Source organism: Citrus clementina, unplaced genomic scaffold (assembly GCF_000493195.1).
Source record: "Citrus clementina cultivar Clemenules unplaced genomic scaffold, Citrus_clementina_v1.0 scaffold_5, whole genome shotgun sequence".
NCBI lineage: Eukaryota > Viridiplantae > Streptophyta > Magnoliopsida > Sapindales > Rutaceae > Citrus > Citrus x clementina.
In genome coordinates, this window is record NW_006262201.1 from 42,166,206 (window position 1) to 42,189,616 (window position 23,411).

The window sequence follows — 23,411 nt, forward strand, 5'->3', positions numbered from 1 at the left end:
ATCTCAATAATGACATTTCCGTAAGTGCGTGGTAAGTTTCACATTAATAATACACCACCACAGTTTGGCTAAGCCTTTTTTGTTATCAAAAAAAAAAAAAAAAAAAAAAAAAACACCACCACAAGCTTAATTACGAAAGTGAAGTACAGATACATAGCTTCCGTTAATGACAGAGACCAAGGGGGCTACCGCATTCAACAGCTTTATAATTAGTTGCGTGGCCTCGTCATGAATTATATGATTCGGTACTGCTGTCTGTTTACATTGGCCCATGTCATGTATACGATTGAAGTCTCCAAATTTATTTATTAGAGTATTAATTGTGGCTCCCGACTTTTGATAAATCGCTAACCATATCGTTATAGTTAGCAATTAGTTAATTTCCTGGGTCCCAATTTAGAAAGGACAGAAAAATTCCGCCGGCACCGGATCCATGCAATTTCGTCATGTTAGGATCGGGTATAGAATCTAATTTTATCTTCATTTTATTAAAAAAAACATACATGAATAAATTTTTATACTCGTATATATTATAAAAATCTAAAATTATCCTTATTAATTAAGAAATAAAATCATTAACTTTAAAGAGACTACTATTATTGCTAATTATATTGAGATAACAAAATAAAACTAAAATTAATAAATCTAAAATATTTATTTTAGTTATCAGTTATTATATGTACACAATAAAAATATTTGATGTATATGTTTATAAATGTTTAAATATATTTTATTCAACATTATATTCAATTCAGTCATTTACAGCAATTTAACAGAAAGATTTACCAAAAACATTTGAATGCTTTTCAAATTCACAGCACTTTTAAGAATAAAATTTACCAAACACTTAACTAATTCTCTTCATAACTGATTATTTATATAGTACAGTTGACAACAATTACTTTAAAAGATACAATGTTACTAAACTGACTATTACACTTTCTCAATTTTGCTTAGGGAGATGAATACTATGTTTAAAATTAAAGTACTATGGTTATAATTATCTATAATTATTACGGAATGAAATCAATAACTGTCAAATATAAATAGATTGACAGGAAGTAAACATCAACAAGAGGAAGACATGTTTGGGATTGAGGTTGAATATTCTATAAGCTACTTATTTCATAATTTTTTTCATTTTAACTTCAACTTTTAAAAGCAGGTTGGGGGTTACTTTTCATAAACAACGTTTTAAATAAGTTATCACACCTTTCTAAAATTTCTATTATAACCTTAATAATTTAATAAAAAGATATTTATATCTTATTTTTTTATACACCATAATATATAAGTCATTAAATATCATATTACCACCACAATTTACCGCCACGATTAATATATGTTCTCTCCAATATCAAAGTTTTGATTTAGTAAGTTCATATTTTTTATATTTTACTTCTATTTTCTATTATAAGATTCAATAAGATTTACATATGATTATATAAATTTTCTTTAAACTATGAACAATTTCATATGAAAGTTAACCAAGGCTTTTAAGATCAATTTCATAACCAGGGCTTTTAATGTTCAATCTATTTATATTTTTTTTCTATAATCATGGTGTTTATTGCAACAAGTTTAATGTGGATGTAATACATATTACTTTTTTATCTTATTTGGATTATGTATTAGTATAAATTTTTATGATATTTTAAGTAGCAGATTACGAAGTTCATTAGATTTTATTTAGTTGATCTTTTTCACTTTATGTGTTTTGAAAAGAGAAAGGCATGTCTAAATATTATCAGAAATGCTCCAAAAATAAAAAGCAATTTAAACTTATGTCAGTTTTGCTCATGACATAATAAAACAACACTTTTATAATAAAATTTATCAAACACATGCACAACACTTTTCAAACTCACAACAACCGCAACAACATAGTTTACTAAACACCAATTTACTTTTCTAATTAACAACTTATTTTATCTACATAGCATAAGCTGCTTATTTAATCAGCCGCTACAATCCCAAAGTGGCTTGAAATAAGCTGCTTGTTATGTACACATAAAATAAGTTGTTGATTAAAAAAATATATTGTATACTATGTTATAGCAGTAGCTATAAGTTTGAAAAGTAGAATACATGTATTTGGTAAATTTTATTACAAAAGTGTTGTTTTATTAAATAATGATCAAAATATAAACAAATTTAAATAGCTTTTATTTATTTATTTGGGTTTACAAAAAAATATGATATAATTATCTTTTGTTAAAAAATTAAAATTATAATAGAAATTTTTAAAAGATGTGATTCTTTGCTTATAAAAATTAACCCTTATGTGCTTTTAAAAGCTGTAGTAAGAATGGAGAAACTTATGAAATAAATAATTTTAAAAAATTTATCAAACACTACTTTTGTCAAAATTGATAAAATAAGCGGTTTATAGTGTTTCGATCTTAATCCCAAATAGAGCCTAAAATTGTGTTCATCTAATATTTAACTAATAAATGTCTTCTAAAAAAAAAAAACTAATGAATGTGCTTTGAAAATGAGGCATGAGCGCAATAGTTACTGTATGTGACTAATTAATGCAAAATAGATTGCCGTGTGCTTTTGAATGCCATATCTCTCGAATCATGGCTTATTTAATAGCTAGTGGTTTATAGTTAACAGCTTGACCTTCTCTGTTGTATGGGTATTAAATAACATCAAGGCAGAGTTTCAGTATATATAAAGTGCGCAAATTATGTGAAATAAGGACATATTTCTGAACTCTTCATATATTTTCCATGCGATGCAGTTTCTGCCAATGAAGCTGTCTTTTTCTGATGCCTCCATTTTTTTAATTTTGTTTTCTGTTTCTGTTTTGGATCTTTTTTGCAGAACAGAAGCAGTTATTAAGCTACCGGGCAATGTTACTGTTTCAGCAGTTATTGTATTTGGAGATTCAATCGTTGATACAGGCAATAACAATAATCTGAAAACGCCGGCTAAATGTAATTTTCCTCCTTATGGGAGAGATTTCGAGGGAGGAGCGGCAACTGGCAGATTTTCTAATGGAAAGGTCCCCTCAGACATTTTAGGTTTATGATTTTCCCCTTTTTTTTCTTTTTTCCTGAATGTCAAATATAGTATAATATAAGTATACAATAATACAAAAATGCCTAACGTAACAAAGTTCAAAGTATACAACTGAAACCCAGCATAATAAATTAATAAAAACAAACTCTCATAAGAAAAAATCAAATCCGCCACTTTATTGTTAAGAGGAAGTGTAATATTCAATCCAACCATAGTGTTATTGATAATTTTCCCTCTACTTTCTGATAACATGCGATTGCTTAAGTTTGTGGCTACACTTGCTCACACTCTTCATGTATAATACCCGCTTTAATTACCCCTTGACGTGAAAATGTTAGCCCCAAAAATAAATAAATAAATAAATTAGTTGTTTAATCTGTGGTTGGAATAAGTTTTTCTATCAAAAGATTTAGGACATAGGAGACAACAAAACATTATGAAAACTATAGGAAAAAAAAATTAATAATTCATTTTCCTCTAATCGAGTTTATTTATTTTTTTAATAGCGGAAGAATTGGGCGTAAAAGAGCTTTCGCTAGCATATCTGGATCCAACTCTGAAACCTGAAGATCTTCTCACAGGTGTAAACTTTGCTTCCGGTGGCTGTGGATACGATCCTTTGACCACAAGACTTTCGGTATATATACGTATATACTACACTTTATACACCATGACTAATATTATATATTCGTTTGGAAAATTTTGTTCTCAATTTATAATTCAATCTTCTTCTTTTGATTTTGATTTTTTTCAAAAAATTCAGGCAGCAGCTTTATCATTATCTGATCAGCTCCAACTGTTCAAGGAATATATAGACAAGCTGAGAGCGATTGTTGGAGAAGAAGGCAAAAACAGAATCTTTGAAAGAAGTTTTTTTTTGGTGGTAGTAGGAAGCAATGACATAAACAACAACTATTTTGGTAGCCGCATTAGGAGATTACAGTATGATATTTCTACTTACACGGACCTTCTAGTTGGACATGCTTCAACGTTCCTTAAGGTAACTCGTCGAGTTTATCTTTTTGAGATAATAATAAAATAATACATCTGCATCTAGACTATGAATATAAGTAATAATGTATATGTGTTGCAAGATTCTTAATTAAAAGGTGAGTGAGGATAATATGAGTAAATGATCCATTTAGGTTTTGAAGTGGGGTATATATTAAATATAAAAATAATTATATTTTTACAAATAAAATAGGTAGATAATTATGGGACCGTTTAACATTATATTTACCCATTGGGATATTTAATTTGTATCATAACCAATCTATTATCATGTATAGCCACTAATTGATTTTTTTATTAAATATTTTACAAACTCAATACACATTGGTTGGATATAAATTGCATATCCTAGCTAACTCAGGAAGTGCATTATTACTATTGTCTAAAATAATTATCAAGCCCGCCCCAAGTAGAAGGGCATTTTGTTGATGTTACTCGAGATTAGTTTGTTCTGCTTAAGGAAGTGTAATTTAATGTCTATTGTTCTATCCTGTCAAATTTTCCAAAGGAAATATATGGCCTTGGGGCACGAAGGATCGGAGTGTTCGGTGCACCGACGCTTGGCTGTTTACCGTCAACAAGAACGGTGGCGGGAGGGATAAAGAGAGATTGTGCAAAAGAATACAACGAAGCAGCGCAATTATTCAACTCTAAATTGTCTGCAGAACTGGATTCTCTGAACAATCTGCCAGACGTCAGGATTGTTTACATTGATATCTATAATCCTCTCCTAGACATCATACAAAACCCTAACAAATACGGTAATAATAATAATAATAATAATCCACTACTGAAGACTTTCTCATTTTAATAAAGTGAGAATGACACTAACAAATAAAAAATATAGTTTTTAATGTATTGAATTCTGTATTTTTTTTTATATTTTAATGGCATTATTATTTAAACGAAATGGAATATTTGGGATCTTGAACTTTTTTAAAGTTCGGAAAAATTATTAAGTCGTGTGATTTAATAATCCCAAATTTTCACAAAATTCCAGATCGTAAATTAGAATATATGTGTGTGTACATATACATATACGTATACGTATACATTTACATATATTATTTGCGATATTTTATATTTACTTATCATATAATTACTAGTGATTTTATATTACCAATTCAATCCAATTTCATTTGTTTTCTTCAGGATTTGACATTGTGGATAAAGGGTGTTGTGGCACAGGAACTATAGAGGTTATAATATTATGTAATCAGTTCAGCCCTTATACCTGTACAAATGACTCTGGTTATCTTTTCTGGGACAGCTTTCATCCCACAGAGAAAGCATATAAGATCCTCGTCTCTAATCTCGTGAAGAAATACATCAACAGATTCTTCTGAAGCAATTCACCTTGTCAAATTTCTTATTATCAATTATCTTATAGTCAAGGGTGAAGGGTCTGTCGAACAATTGATTTTCAGTAGTTTTAGAGATTATTTATAAAAATCTTCTATCTTGCTTTTGAGCTATATAAAATGTGTCCTCATAAAAAAAAAAAGAGGCCTGATAATAATAATAATAATAATTCTCAGATGTCGATACCTAAATGTAGATTTTATGTGAATTTGTTATTACACTATATGATGTTATAGTTAATTGAATAAAAACACTAATAACGAATCTGCATGAAATTATATGTATACCCGTTGACAAAATTGAGCATCCAGAATTATATATTATTTGGGAGTTGTTTTGACGACTTTAGTGACTATCGGAAACCCGTTACTCGTAATTTCTGACTAACACCATCTTTTTTTTTAGATAAGGACTAACACCGTCTTACCTGTACGAGAACAACCATTTTAGAAGCATGCAGCTTCATTTTCATCAACAAATTAACCATTTCATTTTTTTTTCCATATTCAATGTTCACTTTAGGACATTATTAATTTTAAGGTTTAAACGTTCCAGATATTCACATTTTACAAATATCAATTTAAAGATAATTGTGATCTATTAATTTGTAATTTTTCTCCCATGATTTGCTCTTAATCAAACATATCTCTCACGAAACATCCAATTATTTTGGGAAAATAACACTTAAGTCCTTAATGTTTCTCATTTTTCCACTTAAGTTCCTAGTTTTTTAATACACAATAAAGTTCTCGAAATTATAACATTAATGTTCTAAATATAAAGTTTATTGTAATTGGGGTCGTTGGAGAACAAAGCGCAGCGAAGATGGGGGTAAAGAGATTGCAATATATTTTAAAAACTCCTTCAAGAGCTTTCCAGTATATATAATGATGACGGTGCGTACACTACTTCTCTCGATCAGTTAACTGGACTTCGAATTTAATTGATTTCTAAACGAAGAACTGAATTTAGAAAATCCTGCATCATGTGATTTAGACTATGTTATGCTAATCATTTTGAAGGGACTTGGGGTACGAAAAGATTGCTGTTTTTAGTACGTTACCACTTGGTTGCTTGCCTCCTACTTCTAGTGTCTAGTAAGAGTGGGGACCATAGAGAGACTGTGCAGCTAAATCATACGATGAAGAAGAGTCTATACATTGAATTTTATTTTACTCTATGCTTATGCTACGCAGCTTCGGCGAACTAAAACTAATTTACTGCTATTATCTTTTTGTTGCTAGATAAATATATTAAAGATTATAAATTTTTTACTTGTTAGTGTATTGAAATATATATATATATATATATATATATATAATTTTTTATATATATTTTAGTGACATTCTCACTTTGTTAAAGTGAGGACGTTCTCATTTAAGAACCACACACACACATACATATGTAAACACGTTCTCACTTTGAAATGATTATATATAAATATGGTTTCTCTCTAGTATAGACTCCCTCATTTTTTTTTTCCATGCAAACACGTTTTTAAGTCGTGTGGTTTATAGAGTCAGTTTTTAATATTATTAAACCATACAACTTAAACAACATATCTTCATTAAAAAAATGAGCTGTCTACATCTAAAAATAATTATATATTATTGTTAAATTGCATGACTTAATAATGTATCCTTATTTTTTTTTAAAAAAAAAAGAGCCATCTACACCTAAAAATGATGATAAATATATATAACAGTTTTGTTAAGTTCGTTTATGGTGATCCTCCTATACATTTTGGCATTAAGTTTGTTCGCGAATTCAAGGAAACAAGGGAACCGACATGATGATGAATACGGCTGACGTGAATTGCTGCACCCGCAAAGGTAGATGACAGTGACAATGAGATATAAATTTGCAACCGAGTCTATTAGAAAAATTTCATTGTTTGCTGATAGAAATAAGCATATAGAGTAAAACAGAGGAGAATCCCTTGACATAAAACATTCGATTTTCAAGCTATTAGCTACTTCTTTTTGGCCTCTTTATAAATCTAAAGCCCGGTAAGTCGGTAACTGAAAATTGAAATGATTGAATTCTTCTCTTCCAAACTTTCCAAAGCCTATATGAAAAAGATGAATCATGATCAATAATATTTGGTCTAAGTTTTTCCGAGATTATGACACTATCATCTAGGCTTGGCGATTGATTTTGCTTTGCATTGTGAATGTGATAAGGAAGAAGAGGAATGTTAAATATAATCAACGGTTAGCAATGATTTTGAAAGTATTTGGATATATTTCAGACTAACATCAAAGGTGATCATAAATTAACATTAAACCATAAAATCTGAAACTACAAATCTTAAGAAAAATCTAAACCCAATATTGTGGGAAAAATATGATCTAAACTTGAAATAAAACAGGGGACTAAGAGAAAGTTGATCTACAGATTCTGAAGGATTGGACAGGTCATGAATCCATATGCTCTTTCTGAGGGCGAGACACACTGTTGCATATCAAGGAAGTAAAATGATCACAAAGTGGTCCTATCTCGATTGCTCCCGTGCCGCATCATCGTCTTTGGAGATGGCAACATTCTCGCATGCTCGCGAATCCATGGACCTCGACGAGTTCAAGTCGGGCTCGAAAAGTTTGACAAATAAATAGGGACTATTTCAAAGATAGGTCTAAGACCCAAATAAAATTTGAATTTGGGTTTGGTGATTTTGTTGGGTCTTCCGAACCTAAACCTAAACCCAAACCCAAAATACTTTTAAATTCACCAAATTATCGTGCATTTAAATATTTTTAAATAGGTAAATATTTTCTAGCTTTTGTCATAGATGATTCCTACAATTTTTTATTTTTTTTTGTTTTAACATCTTTCAATAATTCGATTCCCTAAGGAAAGATTATCCTTCTGTATTGTAAGAGTTTTTAAGTTTTTTTTTTGGAGAAAAGTTATTATGTTACCGTTTTTGATAAGAGAAATATTTAATATATATTACAGAACATATGTATATTGTCAGTGGAAGAGAGAGCATGCAGATTGTTAATGATCATACATTTTCTGCACAAATAGCGTTTGGAATTTTGTAGACTGCAGATCATAACTTCCAAGTAACTTTCAAACACTTGAAAACTTCAGATTAAACAAAAGGAACCTCATTTGAATTGTTAAATGTTTCAACTTCAAAATCAGTCCCTAGTAAATAACGATCCAAACGCAGCTCTTGCCGATGGCCTACATCCTCTAACATCTAATAATCTAAAAAGAATATAATTTTACTAAATATTAAACAATTGGAGATCCAGCCCCTGTTTTAATCCCCGTTCCATTCGGAAATTATCGGGGATTTCTCGAATTATCTCCAAATAGAAATTATTATTGGGCGTGGGAGTGGGTTTGAGATTGCTTCTGTCTATCTCACCCTGAAGCTGCCCCATTACCACCCCTAGTACTCCATTCACGACGTGGAAGCCTGAAATTATCTAGCTAGTTTGATAGAATTGTAGGCTAAGAGAGAATGAATGCTAATTGGTCAAATCTTCTTCGTAATGATTTAATTACCTAATAGTGCTGGACTAATGATGAGACTGATCAAAGGGTTGTAGACGTCAACGTAACATCAACGTAGACAATCTTAACGTGAGGAAAGGATCTGTTGAGATCGTTAACCCCAGACCACAAGTCGATATTGTGCGGCTGCGCCACATTATTAGGTTCATTTGCACAACATCTCCACGGCCCATGAGCAGAAATGATTGGCCCAATACGTCCATCGATAAGCAGTGCTATACCTCCCTTGTGCCGTACGGTCAATAGACCGTGCCATTCTATGCTCATATGGGCTTGCCCGTGCCCATAGACCCGTGACCCGACATGGCCCATTAATCTCTACATTTGTTAAGTTAAATATATATGATTCAATCATTCCAAATTTCGTACTCGATTATATATGGAAAATTTACGAAAATAGTCATAAATATTTTGTTATTTTCACAACTAACCCTCTCAACTTTTTTCTATCAACATTAGCCAAACACAAGCCTTTCTCCCAAAATTACCCTTCTTTACAGACCAAAAGCAACAATCTTTCTCCCATATCGTCAAACCAAACGCAGCTTAATCATCAACCAACGTCGACGGCAAAAGACAACAGTAAAGGTGAAATCCGATCATAATCTATCCGAATCCAACACTAATTAGCATCACTTAATGGTATGAGTTATTTTCTGAACTTGCTTAACTGAATCGTGGGTGAATCCGGCGACAGGCTGCCTGTCGCACCAAGCCTTAGAGATTCATTAAAACTGTATTAATTTGATCCGGATCCAATTAATTTTTTTTTTATAATTTCAGGCTTAATGGATTCAGTTGTACTTGAATTGTGTTACGATGGTTGGTGGGAGACATTAGAAGATGGCCGTATGGAATATGTGAATGGTAAAAATCGAGCTTTTTTGGTTGGAAAAAATTGTCTGTTTGATCAGTTATTGGCAAGAGTATACGAGGTGTTACAAATAAACCCTAATGAATATAGTATTACAATGAAGACAACTTTGAGGTCTAGTAACACATTATATCGTATATGTGCACTGCCCATGGATATATTTGATGATGAAATGGTGAGGGTTGTGTTGCATATGGCATCCGACGTAGTCAATTTTGGATGCATTCCTATATTCGTGACCACATCACCTCGAGTTCCGAGCGAATGTATTAAGCCACATGTCGATACAGAAACTTCGTTTAAAGCAAATATGTCTGGCCCCGATAATGATGAAGAGGTGTTGCCAAGGACAATATCGCTGCAACAATATTACTCTCCAATCCACGATAATTATGACAACATTGATGATAACGACGTTACGTTAGAGGATATTGGAGCAACGGTATTTCCAATAACGACATCGTTGGAGCAACGGTATTCTCCGTATCACAACAATGATTTTCGGGACAATGATGATTTTCATCATGAGACAGAGAGGGATAATGTTTGTGCAGAACATTCTAATAATACGAGGGACACTCATTTCAATAATGATGGTGATGATGGAGGAGCTGGTCCTTCGAATGTTCCGTCGTTTCAGCACGACGATGAGTGTGAAGACAATACTCCTGTGAATAACAGAGGTAATAGACCTAGTCCTTCTATGGTTCGATCGAGAAGGCGAATTGACCCCCTTACAAGTCTTGCTCCAACTTTGCCTTCGAACATGTTTGCTCCAAGCTTTGTTAGCAGTTGTGATTCAGATGATATCAGTGTGGGTAAGCTATTTGCTGAGAAGAATGAGTTTATATTACAACTACGCAAGGTTGCCTTTAGAGATAAGTTTGATTTCAAGATTGCACGGTCTACTACGACACGTTTTGAGGCTCACTATTGTTCAGAATCATGTAAATGGCCTATTCGAGCAACTAGATGTTCGAACGAGCAAAATGTTCCTTGGGTGGTGAAGAGAATTGACAATGTACACACTTGTCATAATGAGGTATTGGTTGATGGACGTCATCAAGTAAGGAGCCGGGTTGTCGGTTATATTATCACAGAAAAATATATTCAAGACAAGATGATTTATACTCCGAATGACATAAGAGCAGATATGCAACAGGAATACGGTGTTCAGTTAACATACCAGCAGGCATATCGGGCAAGAGAAGTTGGTCTTGAAATAGTTCGAGGCAACCCTGCAGAGTCATACAACTTGCTCCCTAAATACTCTCACGTACTAACTACAGCTAATGAGGGTACAGTCACTCACCTCGAGCAGGATGAAGATGGTAATTTCTTGTACTATTTTGTAGCACTCGGATCTTCCATCAAGGGTTTTATGCAGTACATTCGGCCTGTCATTGCTGTAGATGGTACTCATTTGAAGGGACTATATCGTGGAAGCATGTTCGTGGCAACATGTCTTGATGGTAACAATCAATTGTATCCGTTAGCCATTGGGATCATGGATTCAGAAAACAATGATGCTTGTGAATGGTTTCTGATGAAGTTACACGGAGTGATTGGCGATAGACCTGAGTTGGTAATTATCTCTGATCGATGCACTTCCATAAGGAGAGCCGTTCTTAAAGTATTTCACAATGCAAGTCATGGCGTTTGTTTTTACCACGTCAAAGGTAACATTAAGTCTCAGTTTAGAATGTCCAAAGCTCTTTGGGATCAATTTAAGCCTGCCTTTATTAATGCAGCAAAAGCATATGGCCACGAGGAATTTAAGAGACAACTTGAAGGGTTGTGGATGATCCACTCGGGTGCGGCTGATTACCTAGAAAATAACGTCGGTACGTGTAATTGGGCAAGGTCTCAGTTTAAAGGTAGGAGGTACAGCATACTTACCACCAACATCGCGGAGAGTGTTAATTCTTTCATGCGGGAACCTCGAAAATTTCCTGTTACTCATCTTGTTGATCACTTTAGAAAAACAATGCAGCAATAGTTTTATGATAGAAAAATTGTGGCTGAATCAATGACTACTCGGCTAACAACATGGGCGGATGAAATAGTCACTGAGAGGAGAACTATAGCTGAAAGAATGATAGTTCGGTCGGTGTCTCCGCATCGATTTCAAGTGGTAGGCGGTGGGCTTAAGGAAGGTTTGGTTGACTTGCAAAAGAGAACTTGCTCCTGCAGAGTGTTCCAGCTTGATCAGCTTGTGTGTGCTCATGCAATTACGGCGTGTTTAACACACCGGGTGGATTTTATTAACCTTTGCTCGGACTTTTACACTACAGAATCGTTGGCGATGGCTTATGCACAACCAGTAGAGCCAGTTGGTGATGTGGCTGATTGGGAAGTTCCAGATGAAATTCAGGAGATGCAAGTATACCCACCAGTTGAGGCACCACCACCTGGCCATCGTAAAGAGCTCAGAATACCCTCGACTGGCGAGGACGTTGACCGGCGGACTGTAAGATGCGGTCGGTGTCATGAACTAGGCCATAATCGTAAGAGATGTAAGAATCCCATTGCGTCGACTCGAAGTTAGTTGTATTTTGTGTGTTATGAGTTTGTAAAAACTATTATTGTTTTTGTGTTTCGTTGGTTAAAACTGTTACTGTTTTTTGTGTATTGTACACTTATATTTCATAAAACTTTATTTAAAGTTTAAAATGTGAGGCATTAAAATTATATAAACTTAAGTGCGCGAAGTAAAAAAAAAATTCAAATTTCAACATTTAAATTACTACATAGGTTTACAATATAATATCGTCATTAAATATATCAACCGCAATCTTCTTTCTAAAGTACTCGACATGACTAGCATTAAACTCCAATCTAAGCCCGAACATTAAATACATCGTAACCATCAATACAAAAACACCGCAATCGCCAGTTCCGGGCTCTTATTGTGGCGCGCTCTTAACTGCGATAACTTTCCACGGGTCTTCACTCCGCAACTCCGGTCGGATATTGTATAAGCCAACATATTCCAACCATTGAGGGAATATAACTTCAAGTGGCTTGAATTTCAACTTGTACCTTTTGTCGTCGCGATTTGAGAGTAATGAGTCATAAATCCAGACTTTATTTTTCCGAAAGTCAACTCGTGCTAATACCCAATGCGCGCCGTCCAAGTTAACAGGGATGAGTAACTGCATATAACAATTGAAAAACATGTTCGTTATGTATGAAATTAAAATACAACAAAGAAATAGCAATAACTTGAATATTTTCATTATATAGCATGTGAAATGTAATAAAATACATACCATATCGACATCCGTCATTGATTTAGACATTGTGTGTTGTCGCCCACAAAGATAACTATTCAAGCGGTCGTCGAATACCATTGAATCGACTGCACAATTCCCGTTATTCCATAACTGATTCAAGAACACCTAATACATAGATAACCAAGAAATGCATAAATTAATAAAACTTAAATTTTTATAATTTAATAAAATTTATAAGTTTTATCGGCACGTTACCCAAAAAAATATGTCAGTATGTATGACACGTTGGAGTAAGGCATTTGGATACTGCCGTTGTTTCTCGCTAATCAAGCGAAGATACTCGTGAATATACTGTAGAGAAACAGAAATATTACGAGTTTTTTAAAAAAATTTATACACAAATCCACAACAGTATACACCACGAGGAAATTATAAATACCTCATCGCCTAGCCATCCCATCGAAGCTGTCCCCAAAACTATTTGAAAGAATGACCGCGGGTGCTGGACTCTCCGGCGGACTCTGCTATCACCAGTGAACCATCGATCAAACTCAACAAACAGACTAGAGTCCTCCAATCCTCTCAGTGGATTTACATCCACACTCGTACTCATGTCAATCGCATGCTCCATGATTTGGGGTCGAGGTAAAGGCCGGACGTTCTGTCCTCGCCTGACCAGAGGAATCATGTAAGGACTGTTATAAACATACGACGGTATGTACGCGCGGCCGAACTTACTAACGCCCGGAGGCACCTCTGTGAACACCTGCACGCTCTCCCCACTTACATCCCCGTAGAAACTATACAATGACGTGGGCGTAGACAAATTTTCATTGCCCACGTCAGTATACACTCCAACGTCATCCGGGGCCTATACATTCGCCAAAAAGAACATATTAAATAACTATCAAATTAAAAGTTAAACGAATATTATTATTAAATTTAAATTAGCTTACCGCATACGAGCGTGCAGTGAGAGAATCCTTATTTGGACGTTTAGAAAATGTGTCGATGAAGCCAACAACGGTTTCTTTAAAATCTTTTAATTCTGACTTTATTTCATACACGTTACGATCAATCTTATCCAGCCGTCGTCGTACGTAATCATTAAACTGCTTTGTTGAAGAACGAATAAACCTCTGCAAAGTTGATTCTCGAAGACGCCATGGGCTTCCATTGCAGAATGCGGGGAATCTTATTCTTCATTTTGACGACCCATGTTGATGGGAACCCTCCGATTGCTTCGTAAATCCAAGCCTACAACAACCAAAGTGAAAAATCAAATAAAACAACTATCAAATATTTAATACTATAAAACTTAGTAATAAACAAAAAAAATAGCACCTGAACCCCAGACGTAAAGCCGTAAAGATTGTATTTTTCAATATTATGATCTGGATTTTTCAACCGAGTCTTCTTAAATTTCTCGTCTTTCTCGAACAGTGCATTATCAAGACTCTCGTAAATCATTTCCCACGACAATAGACCCCATGGACGCTTTCGGAAGTACTGTATATCATCAACTTGGTCAAGCCAATCGAAATTAATTTGACAGTGATTTTTTCTTGCATTTAGTACTCTGTCCACAAAATAAAACAGCGCAATCTTTAATGCGTCCATATTGTCAATTTCCTCGAATTTCAAATCCTTAAATACTGCATCGAATTGCTTCACATTAACCTTACGATGCACACCACCAAAATACGTATTCCGTAGCCTATGCTCCATTTCATCATTTTTTTGATTGGTATCAACACCAAATGAAAGTCCAGTAACCAAACATCATTCGACAATTGACAAGCGAATCAAATGCTTACCAATTTGAAACCATAACTGATCCTCACGGCTATCTTCTTCATGGGCCACTTGCCGCAGTAGAAGATTGTGCAAAATTACCCCACTAAATGGAAAACTTCGACACTCCAAGAAATGCCCAAATATATCCTTTTTGAACATACGCAACTGCCGGATTGTTAATTTTTCCTCGATGGCTTTAACGACTGAAGATAACATACGCATGCTCGAAATTCGACCAGGAAAGTGATCAGCATAACGAAAATACATCTTGCCTACTTCAATATCCGGTGATTCTGATTTCTCTATGTATCTGTAATATTTATAAAATTATTACATTACATTTACAAAAAAAAAAAAAATTAACTCGTTACAAAAAAAAAAATCTAATTTTTGGTGCGACGGGCAAGCCTGTCGCACCAGATTTGGTGCAACAGCGTGCCGCGCATGGGCGATCGCTGCTGCCCAGCGATGGGCTCACGCGCGCGCCCTGCCCCCCTCCCTCCCCACCCGCAAAAATTAAGCACAATCACTCCAAAATCGAAAACAATACTCCCAAACACCACCAACCACCACAAACATCATCACCACCACTATTAATCTCAAGCTATAACTATTATTATTCTAAAATCTCATTTTAAATTAATGAAAATAAGAAAAATGACTAACCTAGGTTTTGTTGAAGGTTGTAGATCGGATGCCGGTGAGAGATGGAGCCGCCGCCAACGAGGGATGATGTCGCCGTCGATGATGGGAGTTGGATCGGTTTGGGAGAGATGAGTGAAAGGGAGTGTTGGGGAAGAGATGAGGGAGGGGTATTTTGGTCTCAAATGTTGTTTTATGGCTAATGTTGATAGAAATATTTTTGGGGGGTTAAGATGAAAAAAAGGGAAATTTTTTTGGTTATTACTGTAAATTTCCCATTATATATCCGGAGATTCGGAGGTCATTATTATACATACAGCAAAGACCAACGAAAATCGTTTGCATGGCAAAATCGGTTAAGTAAAGTTGGACTCATTGTCTAAAGTCTAAACAAACCCTCCGTGGCTCAGGCTCGGTTGGTTTAAGAGGAGTCAGTCAAAGTCGCTGCTCTCGCAATTTTATTTCAAAATTGAAGAAGCTGAACAATTCTTTCTCTCTTGGTACTAATCAACTTTCTCGAGTCTTTGGAAATGGAAGCTGTAACTTCAGCAGTCGAGAAAGTCAAAGGGTTCATTGACAGTCTCTTTCATCGCAGCCAAAACTCGTACAGCCGCAATCCGGTACTTGTAATTTGCTTCTTCTTCTTTTTCTTAATTTATTTATTTTTCTATTAAGTAATTCGTTTACTTTGATCATGTTCAGTTGTGCTGGTGCTTTTAATCTTTGTACGCATATGAGTGAAATACAGTCAGTGTCCTGTATACTGGAGGAATATCCTCTTGGCTAAACTATGAAATAGGGTTTCTTTAACTGGAATTCCCTTAATCTTGTTTATAATTGCAATGGGCTTCATTACAAACTGGTTAAAGGGTTCGCTCGGATCGAGGTGATGTGATTTCTTATCCTCAACTGCTGTGGAATTGAGTCGCTAGCTGTCAGTGTGACTGAATGGGTTCTTTGGTAAATATTAGCTCCCCAAGTAACTCGCACTTTAGCACTTATACTTCCAGAGTTAAGTAGAAATGCAGCAGTTCCAAATGTACATATAACGTTCGCCCGGGGGGGGGGGGGGAGGAGTTGGTGTGTGGGGAAGAACCAAAGAACATCCTTGCTGGGTGTGTAAAAGGATCTAAAGTGAATTTTGGTTTTCTTTTCATTATCCAATTGGATCTAGCACTGGCAGTTCCTTTTCCGTTCCCAGTAGTGTTTGTAGAGAAAACATTTGTTTCAATGTCAGTGAAGTTGGACATTTTAAGCTTTCTACTTATTTTATTTACATGAATTGAGTTTCTTAGCTCATGTTTCTACAACACTAATCTTACCGATTCTAAAAGGAAAGAAAAATCTAATATGATTTCTCCATCTTAGGGTGTGTGATAATGATTTTTCTTTACGTGGGAGAGTGCTAGCAGTCTGAGTCAAGTGCACTCACTAGTTGGTCACATCAAGAATTTATTTGAGATACAATCTCTTTCTTGAAAAGTGACTTCACCAATTTATGGTCTTCAACTTTTGGGATTTCCAAATTTTCTTTGAAGTGTAAATGCTCCTGTATTTAGCTACAAGTTCTTCTGGACATTATTTTCAGATTGAAATTTTGAAGCGATTGCAACGAGAATCATTTTCAGAACAGATGAAACAAAGAGACAGATTAGATAAAGTTGAGCGACTGCTTTCTTTCTATAAATTATCCAAGGGAAGTCCATTCCAAGAAGCTAGTACTCATGTAAGGGCAGAGGTCGACGTCCTGGGAGCTGTATTGATGATGGGTGATATTGATCAGCAGCATGCTGATGCACTAGATAGAGCAGAAGTCAGAACTGGAATACATACAAGGTTCACTTTTGAAACTACTATGCGGCAAAACGACACTCTAGTAGCAGACTTTGTGGCCTGCCAAGAAGGCGGAAAAAATGTCGGCAATATCTCAGGAAGGTCACTTTCACTTGCAAAACTGTCTTATGTAGCAAATGTTGGTGATTGGTTCTATGCAATTGCAGTTCCAGTGGGAGCACAATGCAGAGATTTTGATATTGCTAGGAATTATTCCCATAAGGTACAATCAAATCTTATGCGTGCTTGTAACCTCCATTGTATTCCAATTTCTGTGGTGTTATGGCATACTAAATGCTATTGTGTTACCATAAGTTAATTGCTTTAAATTTGTGTACAATTCTGCCTAAATGATTAGTAAATTGGATTGATGTTAAAGATCTTCCAGCCTCCAAGTTGACTTGATTGGAGATCCTTAGCTGTAAAGAGAGATCCGTGCTGCCAGATTCTCACTGATCTTTTTGACGCTCCACTTGACGTTAGACCGTAGGCCTTTCCAGCATTCTCTTTCAGCTGTTTGTTTCATTTTCTTCAAGATTCCTTTTCTAGACAGATAAGTTAACTTGGCCTTATTGATTGGCATGGTGCTATTTGCATATCTCCGTTGTAGTAAATGGAAATTGTAATTCAATTGGTTTAGTGGGGTGCTATTTCAATTTTGGGAAGTGTGATTCACCATCATATGTTTTATCATTGACATGTTTCACTGTTGTAAAATGATACGGCTTCTAACTTCATCCTAGTAAATTGACAAGAATTACATTCCTTGTGTGGGCAGGCAAAGGGCCTCACCACTATTTCATCTTTGGACCCACCCCTCTTGAGTCAGCATAATGGTGGTGCCATTGGCTTTACAGTGAGAAAATCAAATGTTGTTGCTTCATTGGCTCAATCTGTTTCTGGACTGGGAGTGCAGTTGGGTTCTGATGGAATTGGGCATTGCCTCAGCACTTTTGGGCAAGTTGTCTGCCAACTTTCTAGAGGAGTAAATCTATCTCTTATGGGCCTTCACCAGGTACCTAAATCACGTAATCACCGTGTCAGTCTTCGACCCCTTACAATTCCAATAGGCTTTCTGAAACAGCGTAATGCCTCCGAGAACTCAGTTGGGGCCAGTGCTTCTTCTCTGGGGACGAACACTCAAGAAATTGTCTCAACTGGATCTATTGCTCTGAAGCTGGAAACAGAACTTGATGAGAATGCAAAAGTTGGAGGTTGGTTTGAGATGCAAAATTCAAATTCAAACCTTAGATGGGCTGTCACTATATCTGATATTTTTAATGAGGATTTAGAATGGGGTGTAACTTTCAGTGGAATGCATGATGGTTCTAAAGGATGGAACCAATACCAGCTTGAATCCTTTCTAGATCTTTGCTTAGGTAAGAGATTCAGCTTGAAGCTGGGTACTTCATACGTGGCAGATGGAGATGCCCAAATACCAGCCCTTATGCTTCGCTGTATCTGGTCTCTCTGATCATCAATGTCTATTCTTTGAAAATTTGGAGCTGGAAAGCAAAAGAAAGAAATGTTAATTTTGCTGCTGAATTTTTTTGTTTCTGAAATACGAACAAGGATAGGGAAAGAAACCTCCTCTACAATATCGAAAATGGTCTAGGTAAGTGCTATCCGTGGGGATCAATTTGAAATGAAGTCTTCGATGAAAAGTTTGTTATTTCTGCTTCAATATTTCCTGTTCAAGAAATATCATGTTTAGTTTTCATCCATTTCCATGCTGATTATCCTTAACCTGGAAATTAGCAGCATTCCTTCAGAAAAGTATTAAGCTTTTTATTGTTCTTTGAGGATCAGTAAAGTTGATCTTAGACATTTCTCTCCGTGCTTTTTGGTTTTTACAGCTATTTTCAGAAAAAGAATTGAGATCATGTGAGCAATAAAACGCTGCAGTTCTTCTATTTGAAACGTTCACAAAAATCAGACATCGCCTACAATAATTGATGCACATTTTTATTGATCCTAATTATTTGTTTATACTTGTTTATTTGAACTAACCTAATTATTTAATTACAAAAAAATGAGACTCCAAGGAAAAGGCATTTCCACTGATGGATTCCTCTTGGCCCAAATGGCATTCCACCAGTGATTAATTATGAGGCTGCAAATAAAAGTATTTCCTGCCTATTTTGTGCCGACGTTGCAAAGTTCAGAACCGATATTCGATTTTGTCGTAATAGCCCTAATTTCTCTTTTGGGGGGGGGGGGGGGAACATGTTTTGATTTGTTTCAAAGTAGATGCCTGCCCCGTCAAATTTTATTAAGAACAGTTAATTACATCAGTGAGTTTACTGTTGTTTTTTTTAAATTTCACTGTTGTACCTTAAGAAAAGGTTTGAACCTTTTTTTGTTTGTTTTTTCTTTTTTTAATAAAATAGTATATATTTTAAGGATAAAATTATGGTGCAATTGTGGTACCATACTACAACTGCACCTAACCATTGAATCCAACTGCACACATGTACTATAACTGAATTCAATAGTTAGGTGCAGCTGTGGTATGGTACCACAGTTGCACCATAGCTGAACCCATATTTTAGAGATACATCAAAGATAACAAATTAAAAGGTTGGGCAAGACTTCCAACCAAATAAACAAAACAAAAATATTCTTGTTTTTGAATAAGCTTATTTAGGATTATATCAAATCATTGAATTTTTTTAAATTTAAGACAAATAGAAGGATCCGTATGTAATTACCCAGTTTATAATTAATTAATAAATCGCATCAACTAGCAGCATTTTGTTAGTTGTCCGTTCCGAGAACAGACACCTTTTCGAAGGGCTTTTCTTCTCTTCTCTTCATCTTTATCCTCCTTTTATATATAAATATAATAAATATCAAGAAAGTTAGGGTTTCAAGAGTGTGTTGGATCGATCGATCAGAATGTCAACGAGTAAGAAAATCACGCTGAAGAGCTCGGATGGAGAGGCGTTCGAGGTCGATGAAGCAGTGGCGTTGGAATCGCAGACGATCAAGCATATGATTGAGGACGATTGCGCCGACAACGGAATCCCTTTGCCTAACGTTACCAGTAAGATCCTCTCTAAGGTCATCGAGTACTGCAAGAAGCACGTCGAGGCATCTAAGTCCGACGATCGGGCCACTAGCGGCGTCGATGATGATCTCAAGGCTTGGGATACCGATTTCGTCAAAGTCGATCAGGCCACTCTCTTTGATCTTATTCTTGTTAGTCCTCTTTTTCTTTCCTTAATTATCAATTGGCTCGTTTTGATTTGTGCTTAGGGATCTTGAATTCGTATCTAGGTTTTGTTTTTTGGGTAATTTTGGGATTTTTTTTTAATTTACTGTCGTAGTCCTTAATATACTTAATTGGTAAAGTCAGATATATGATCCTGTTTTAAGATTGTTAATAGGACGTTTGTATTCTGCATTGGATCCTGAAAAGTTTTTCTTTTAGGTCAAATATGGATTCTTAATCAGAATTGTTAGTTCCTTTTAGTTAGAAATCTAATGAAGTGAAGGATGGGTTATGAATTAGATTTTTTTTTCTTTGTAATGATTTTGCACTTTGGTAATTACTCTATTTGAAAGCAGTCATTGGTGAAAGGGAAACTTATAAGTACGAGCAGATATGATTATGCTGTTTATATACTAAATTGAAAATTGGAACTCCCATCTGTCTATGATGCGAAGAAGGTTCTTCTGAGAAGGAATCCCTTCTAGTTAAAAATTGTATCTGCAGTAACTCTGAGGTAATATGTAGTATTCTCCCAAACTGAAATTACGCGGCTATTTTGACAAGTTCTTTTGAGAGAGTTGTCTTACTCCCCTAGGTATTCTCTACCTACATACCTGTGTCGATTTTGGGAACAGGCACCCTCTTGTTGAAGGTTGTTCGAGCTTTTCTGGAGGGTTACTTCAGTGCCGTAATTTATCCGTATAATTTTTTGTAAAATTCAGAGTTTTAGATATCTGTGAAGTTTGCAACTTGATTGATGCTGGTTATTTGGTTGATTATATGACTTGTATCTGGGAAAAATGCATTTATCAAACTTTCACTTCTTGAAGTACTGTGTATTCCTTAAGTTGCAAGCATTTTTTTTTTAGGTCATATCTGCTTAATTTGTTTGGCAAGTCAGTAACAACTCTGTTACTGGCATGAATTTTCATGGAGGCATTTATCAAACTTTCACTTCTTGAAACACTATTTTGTTCTTTAAGTTGCAAGCTTCTGTATTTTTAGGTCTTATCTGCTTAATTTGTTTGGCAAGTGAGTAACAACTTTGTTACTGGCATGAATTTTTGTGTGTTGTGATTTTAGGCGGCAAACTACCTGAACATCAAGAGCTTGCTGGACTTAACTTGCCAGACTGTTGCAGACATGATTAAGGGAAAGACTCCAGAGGAGATCCGCAAGACATTCAATATCAAGAACGACTTTACCCCAGAAGAGGAGGAAGAGGTTCGTCGGGAGAATCAGTGGGCTTTTGAGTGAAAGGATCTCAAATGACCAATTTGTAATTGTGTCTTTTCTTTTTTGTTTTGCCTTCTTTTTGTTGTTGCTGCTGACTCAAATGTCTTTAGCTGGTAAAAGCATCAAACCATTATTGTTTTAATGTCATATCATCCCAACCTTCTCTGTATCATTAATTGTGAAGTCCTTTTGGATCTTGTTAGTGATGTTAATATGGTATATGTTCTTCCGTACCCATTAGTTTGTTTTCTCATGTTAAATGATTGTTATCTAGCTTGTTGGCTGCATAATTTAGATATGTTGCTTCAATGCTCTTGTTGACTTAGAGGGATCAGATAATGTGTTCATGTTGTTCCTTCTAAAGGTGAAGATTTTGTAGCCATGTTGTGCTAAAAGCCCAGCATATAATATGTAGTCATTGGAGTGTCACGAGGGCTGATGATTTGCACAGAGGCCATACGAGTGATGCTGGTGTACTTAACCAACTAGTGACTTTGGCCAGAGTTCATCAGTTTGTGTGTCAGTTTTGTGGTCTTATCTTTAAGTGGTGTCTGGCGTGAATTGAGAGGTGCACTTGGAAATTTGGTTTGGAATTACATTGACTGGTGTATCTGACAAGTTTTTTTTGGTTATCTGGATCTTTCCATTGAAACATGTAGAATACGCAATCCTTATTTCTTTTGCCTCTTATTCACTGGTTCCTGGCTAAATGCTCTTACTGTCGTTACTCCCGTACACTGCTCATCACAAATTTGCTACGCACTTTGTATTTGCCGTTGGACCACCTAATTGAGCCAAAAACATCTTGCTTTAGGGAAGATGAGGCAGACGAGAAACTCACCTGGTAAATCAACTTCTGCCCATTCTTCGTAAATTGCAGTTTCTTTGGGTTCGCTTTTACTTGTAGGCCTTCAGGTGTGTCAACTGTCAGCGTAGGTTGTTTCATTATCTCTGGCAACGGGCAACTTTTGTATGGTTCTACCTACCGTCGTTCTTTTTTCTCCCACTGATAGCCCGTTTGGGAGTGTGGTGAGGTAGTTGGGCTGTTAAAATTCAGCTACTAAGGTGTTTTGTAACACTTATAATTGTGTTTTGGCAGTTTAGTAAATTTTTTTTTTTAATTTTTACTCCACAACAGCGGTAGTTTAAAAGCTATTGCACTTCATTTCCAAACACACTCTAAAATTGCAAATTGCAATGTGGTTGACGTTGGATATTGAATGTCACTTAGAACAGGCACAACCTTCCGGAATAATTAATTTTGGAATGATTTTAATTTTGATACATTATCCCCTAGGTAACACACAAAATTCACGAAGTCAACACTTGAGGTCGCGGAAACCAGCCCTGGTTGTAATGATGCTGTTGGGAAGACTTATGTAGCAAAATCATACGGAGTTGATGCTGAGCCTGAATTTGTCGTTATCGGGGCTGCATGTTAACCGATAAATTGTATTACATATATCGACAAGTTTTTTTTTTTTTTGGTGTTATTATTATTTAATTTAAGGGTGACATAATTTTCTCCCAGTTATATGAGCGGGTTTCAAATTTAAAAATTCTTGTTTTCAATGCGAGATTTTATTAACTCTAATTGCACGGCATTCACATTGCACACCATTAAGTTAAAATTCATAATTAATCATGCGTG

At 35.3% G+C, this 23,411-nt stretch overlaps 4 protein-coding genes across 4 annotated transcripts; all 4 read left to right on the forward strand.

Annotated features, from left to right (window-relative positions):
* The first annotated feature begins 2,692 nt into the window (after positions 1–2,692).
* LOC18041090 (GDSL esterase/lipase EXL1) lies at positions 2,693–5,398 on the forward strand. Its single transcript, XM_006435161.2, has 5 exons — positions 2,693–3,029; positions 3,534–3,664; positions 3,791–4,027; positions 4,547–4,799; positions 5,191–5,398. The coding sequence occupies exons 1-5, from the start codon at positions 2,741–2,743 to the stop codon at positions 5,382–5,384; spliced, it is 1,104 nt and encodes a 367-aa protein (XP_006435224.1). The 5' UTR covers positions 2,693–2,740; the 3' UTR covers positions 5,385–5,398.
* A 6,433-nt stretch (positions 5,399–11,831) lies between these two features.
* Positions 11,832–12,350, forward strand: LOC112098223. The gene has a single exon (XM_024183875.1). It carries the CDS (start codon positions 11,832–11,834, stop codon positions 12,348–12,350), a length of 519 nt encoding a protein of 172 aa, XP_024039643.1.
* Positions 12,351–15,812: 3,462 nt separating this feature from the next.
* Positions 15,813–19,495, forward strand: LOC18041091. The gene is made up of 3 exons (XM_006435163.2): positions 15,813–16,097; positions 17,066–17,533; positions 18,089–19,495. Exons 1-3 carry the CDS (start codon positions 16,008–16,010, stop codon positions 18,782–18,784), a joined length of 1,254 nt encoding a protein of 417 aa, XP_006435226.1. The 5' UTR covers positions 15,813–16,007; the 3' UTR covers positions 18,785–19,495.
* A 563-nt stretch (positions 19,496–20,058) lies between these two features.
* LOC18041740 (SKP1-like protein 1B) lies at positions 20,059–22,000 on the forward strand. The gene is made up of 2 exons (XM_006435164.2): positions 20,059–20,511; positions 21,608–22,000. The coding sequence occupies exons 1-2, from the start codon at positions 20,209–20,211 to the stop codon at positions 21,779–21,781; spliced, it is 477 nt and encodes a 158-aa protein (XP_006435227.1). The 5' UTR covers positions 20,059–20,208; the 3' UTR covers positions 21,782–22,000.
* Positions 22,001–23,411: the final 1,411 nt, after the last annotated feature.

What these genes read in the sequence shown, in the direction of transcription:
- LOC18041090 (XM_006435161.2), top strand. Translation starts at nt 2,741, where the DNA reads ATGCAGTTTCTGCCAATGAAGCTGTCTTTTTCTGATGCCTCCATTTTT. An exon ending in ATGCTTCAACGTTCCTTAAG is followed by an intron (nt 4,028 to 4,546) that starts GTAACTCGTCGA and finishes AATTTTCCAAAG; the next exon opens with GAAATATATGGCCTTGGGGC. An exon ending in ACAAAACCCTAACAAATACG is followed by an intron (nt 4,800 to 5,190) that starts GTAATAATAATA and finishes TGTTTTCTTCAG; the next exon opens with GATTTGACATTGTGGATAAA.
- LOC18041740 (XM_006435164.2), top strand. Translation starts at nt 20,209, where the DNA reads ATGTCAACGAGTAAGAAAATCACGCTGAAGAGCTCGGATGGAGAGGCG. An exon ending in CTCTCTTTGATCTTATTCTT is followed by an intron (nt 20,512 to 21,607) that starts GTTAGTCCTCTT and finishes TTGTGATTTTAG; the next exon opens with GCGGCAAACTACCTGAACAT.
- LOC18041091 (XM_006435163.2), top strand. Translation starts at nt 16,008, where the DNA reads ATGGAAGCTGTAACTTCAGCAGTCGAGAAAGTCAAAGGGTTCATTGAC. An exon ending in ACTCGTACAGCCGCAATCCG is followed by an intron (nt 16,098 to 17,065) that starts GTACTTGTAATT and finishes CATTATTTTCAG; the next exon opens with ATTGAAATTTTGAAGCGATT. An exon ending in CTAGGAATTATTCCCATAAG is followed by an intron (nt 17,534 to 18,088) that starts GTACAATCAAAT and finishes TTGTGTGGGCAG; the next exon opens with GCAAAGGGCCTCACCACTAT.
- LOC112098223 (XM_024183875.1), top strand. Translation starts at nt 11,832, where the DNA reads ATGACTACTCGGCTAACAACATGGGCGGATGAAATAGTCACTGAGAGG.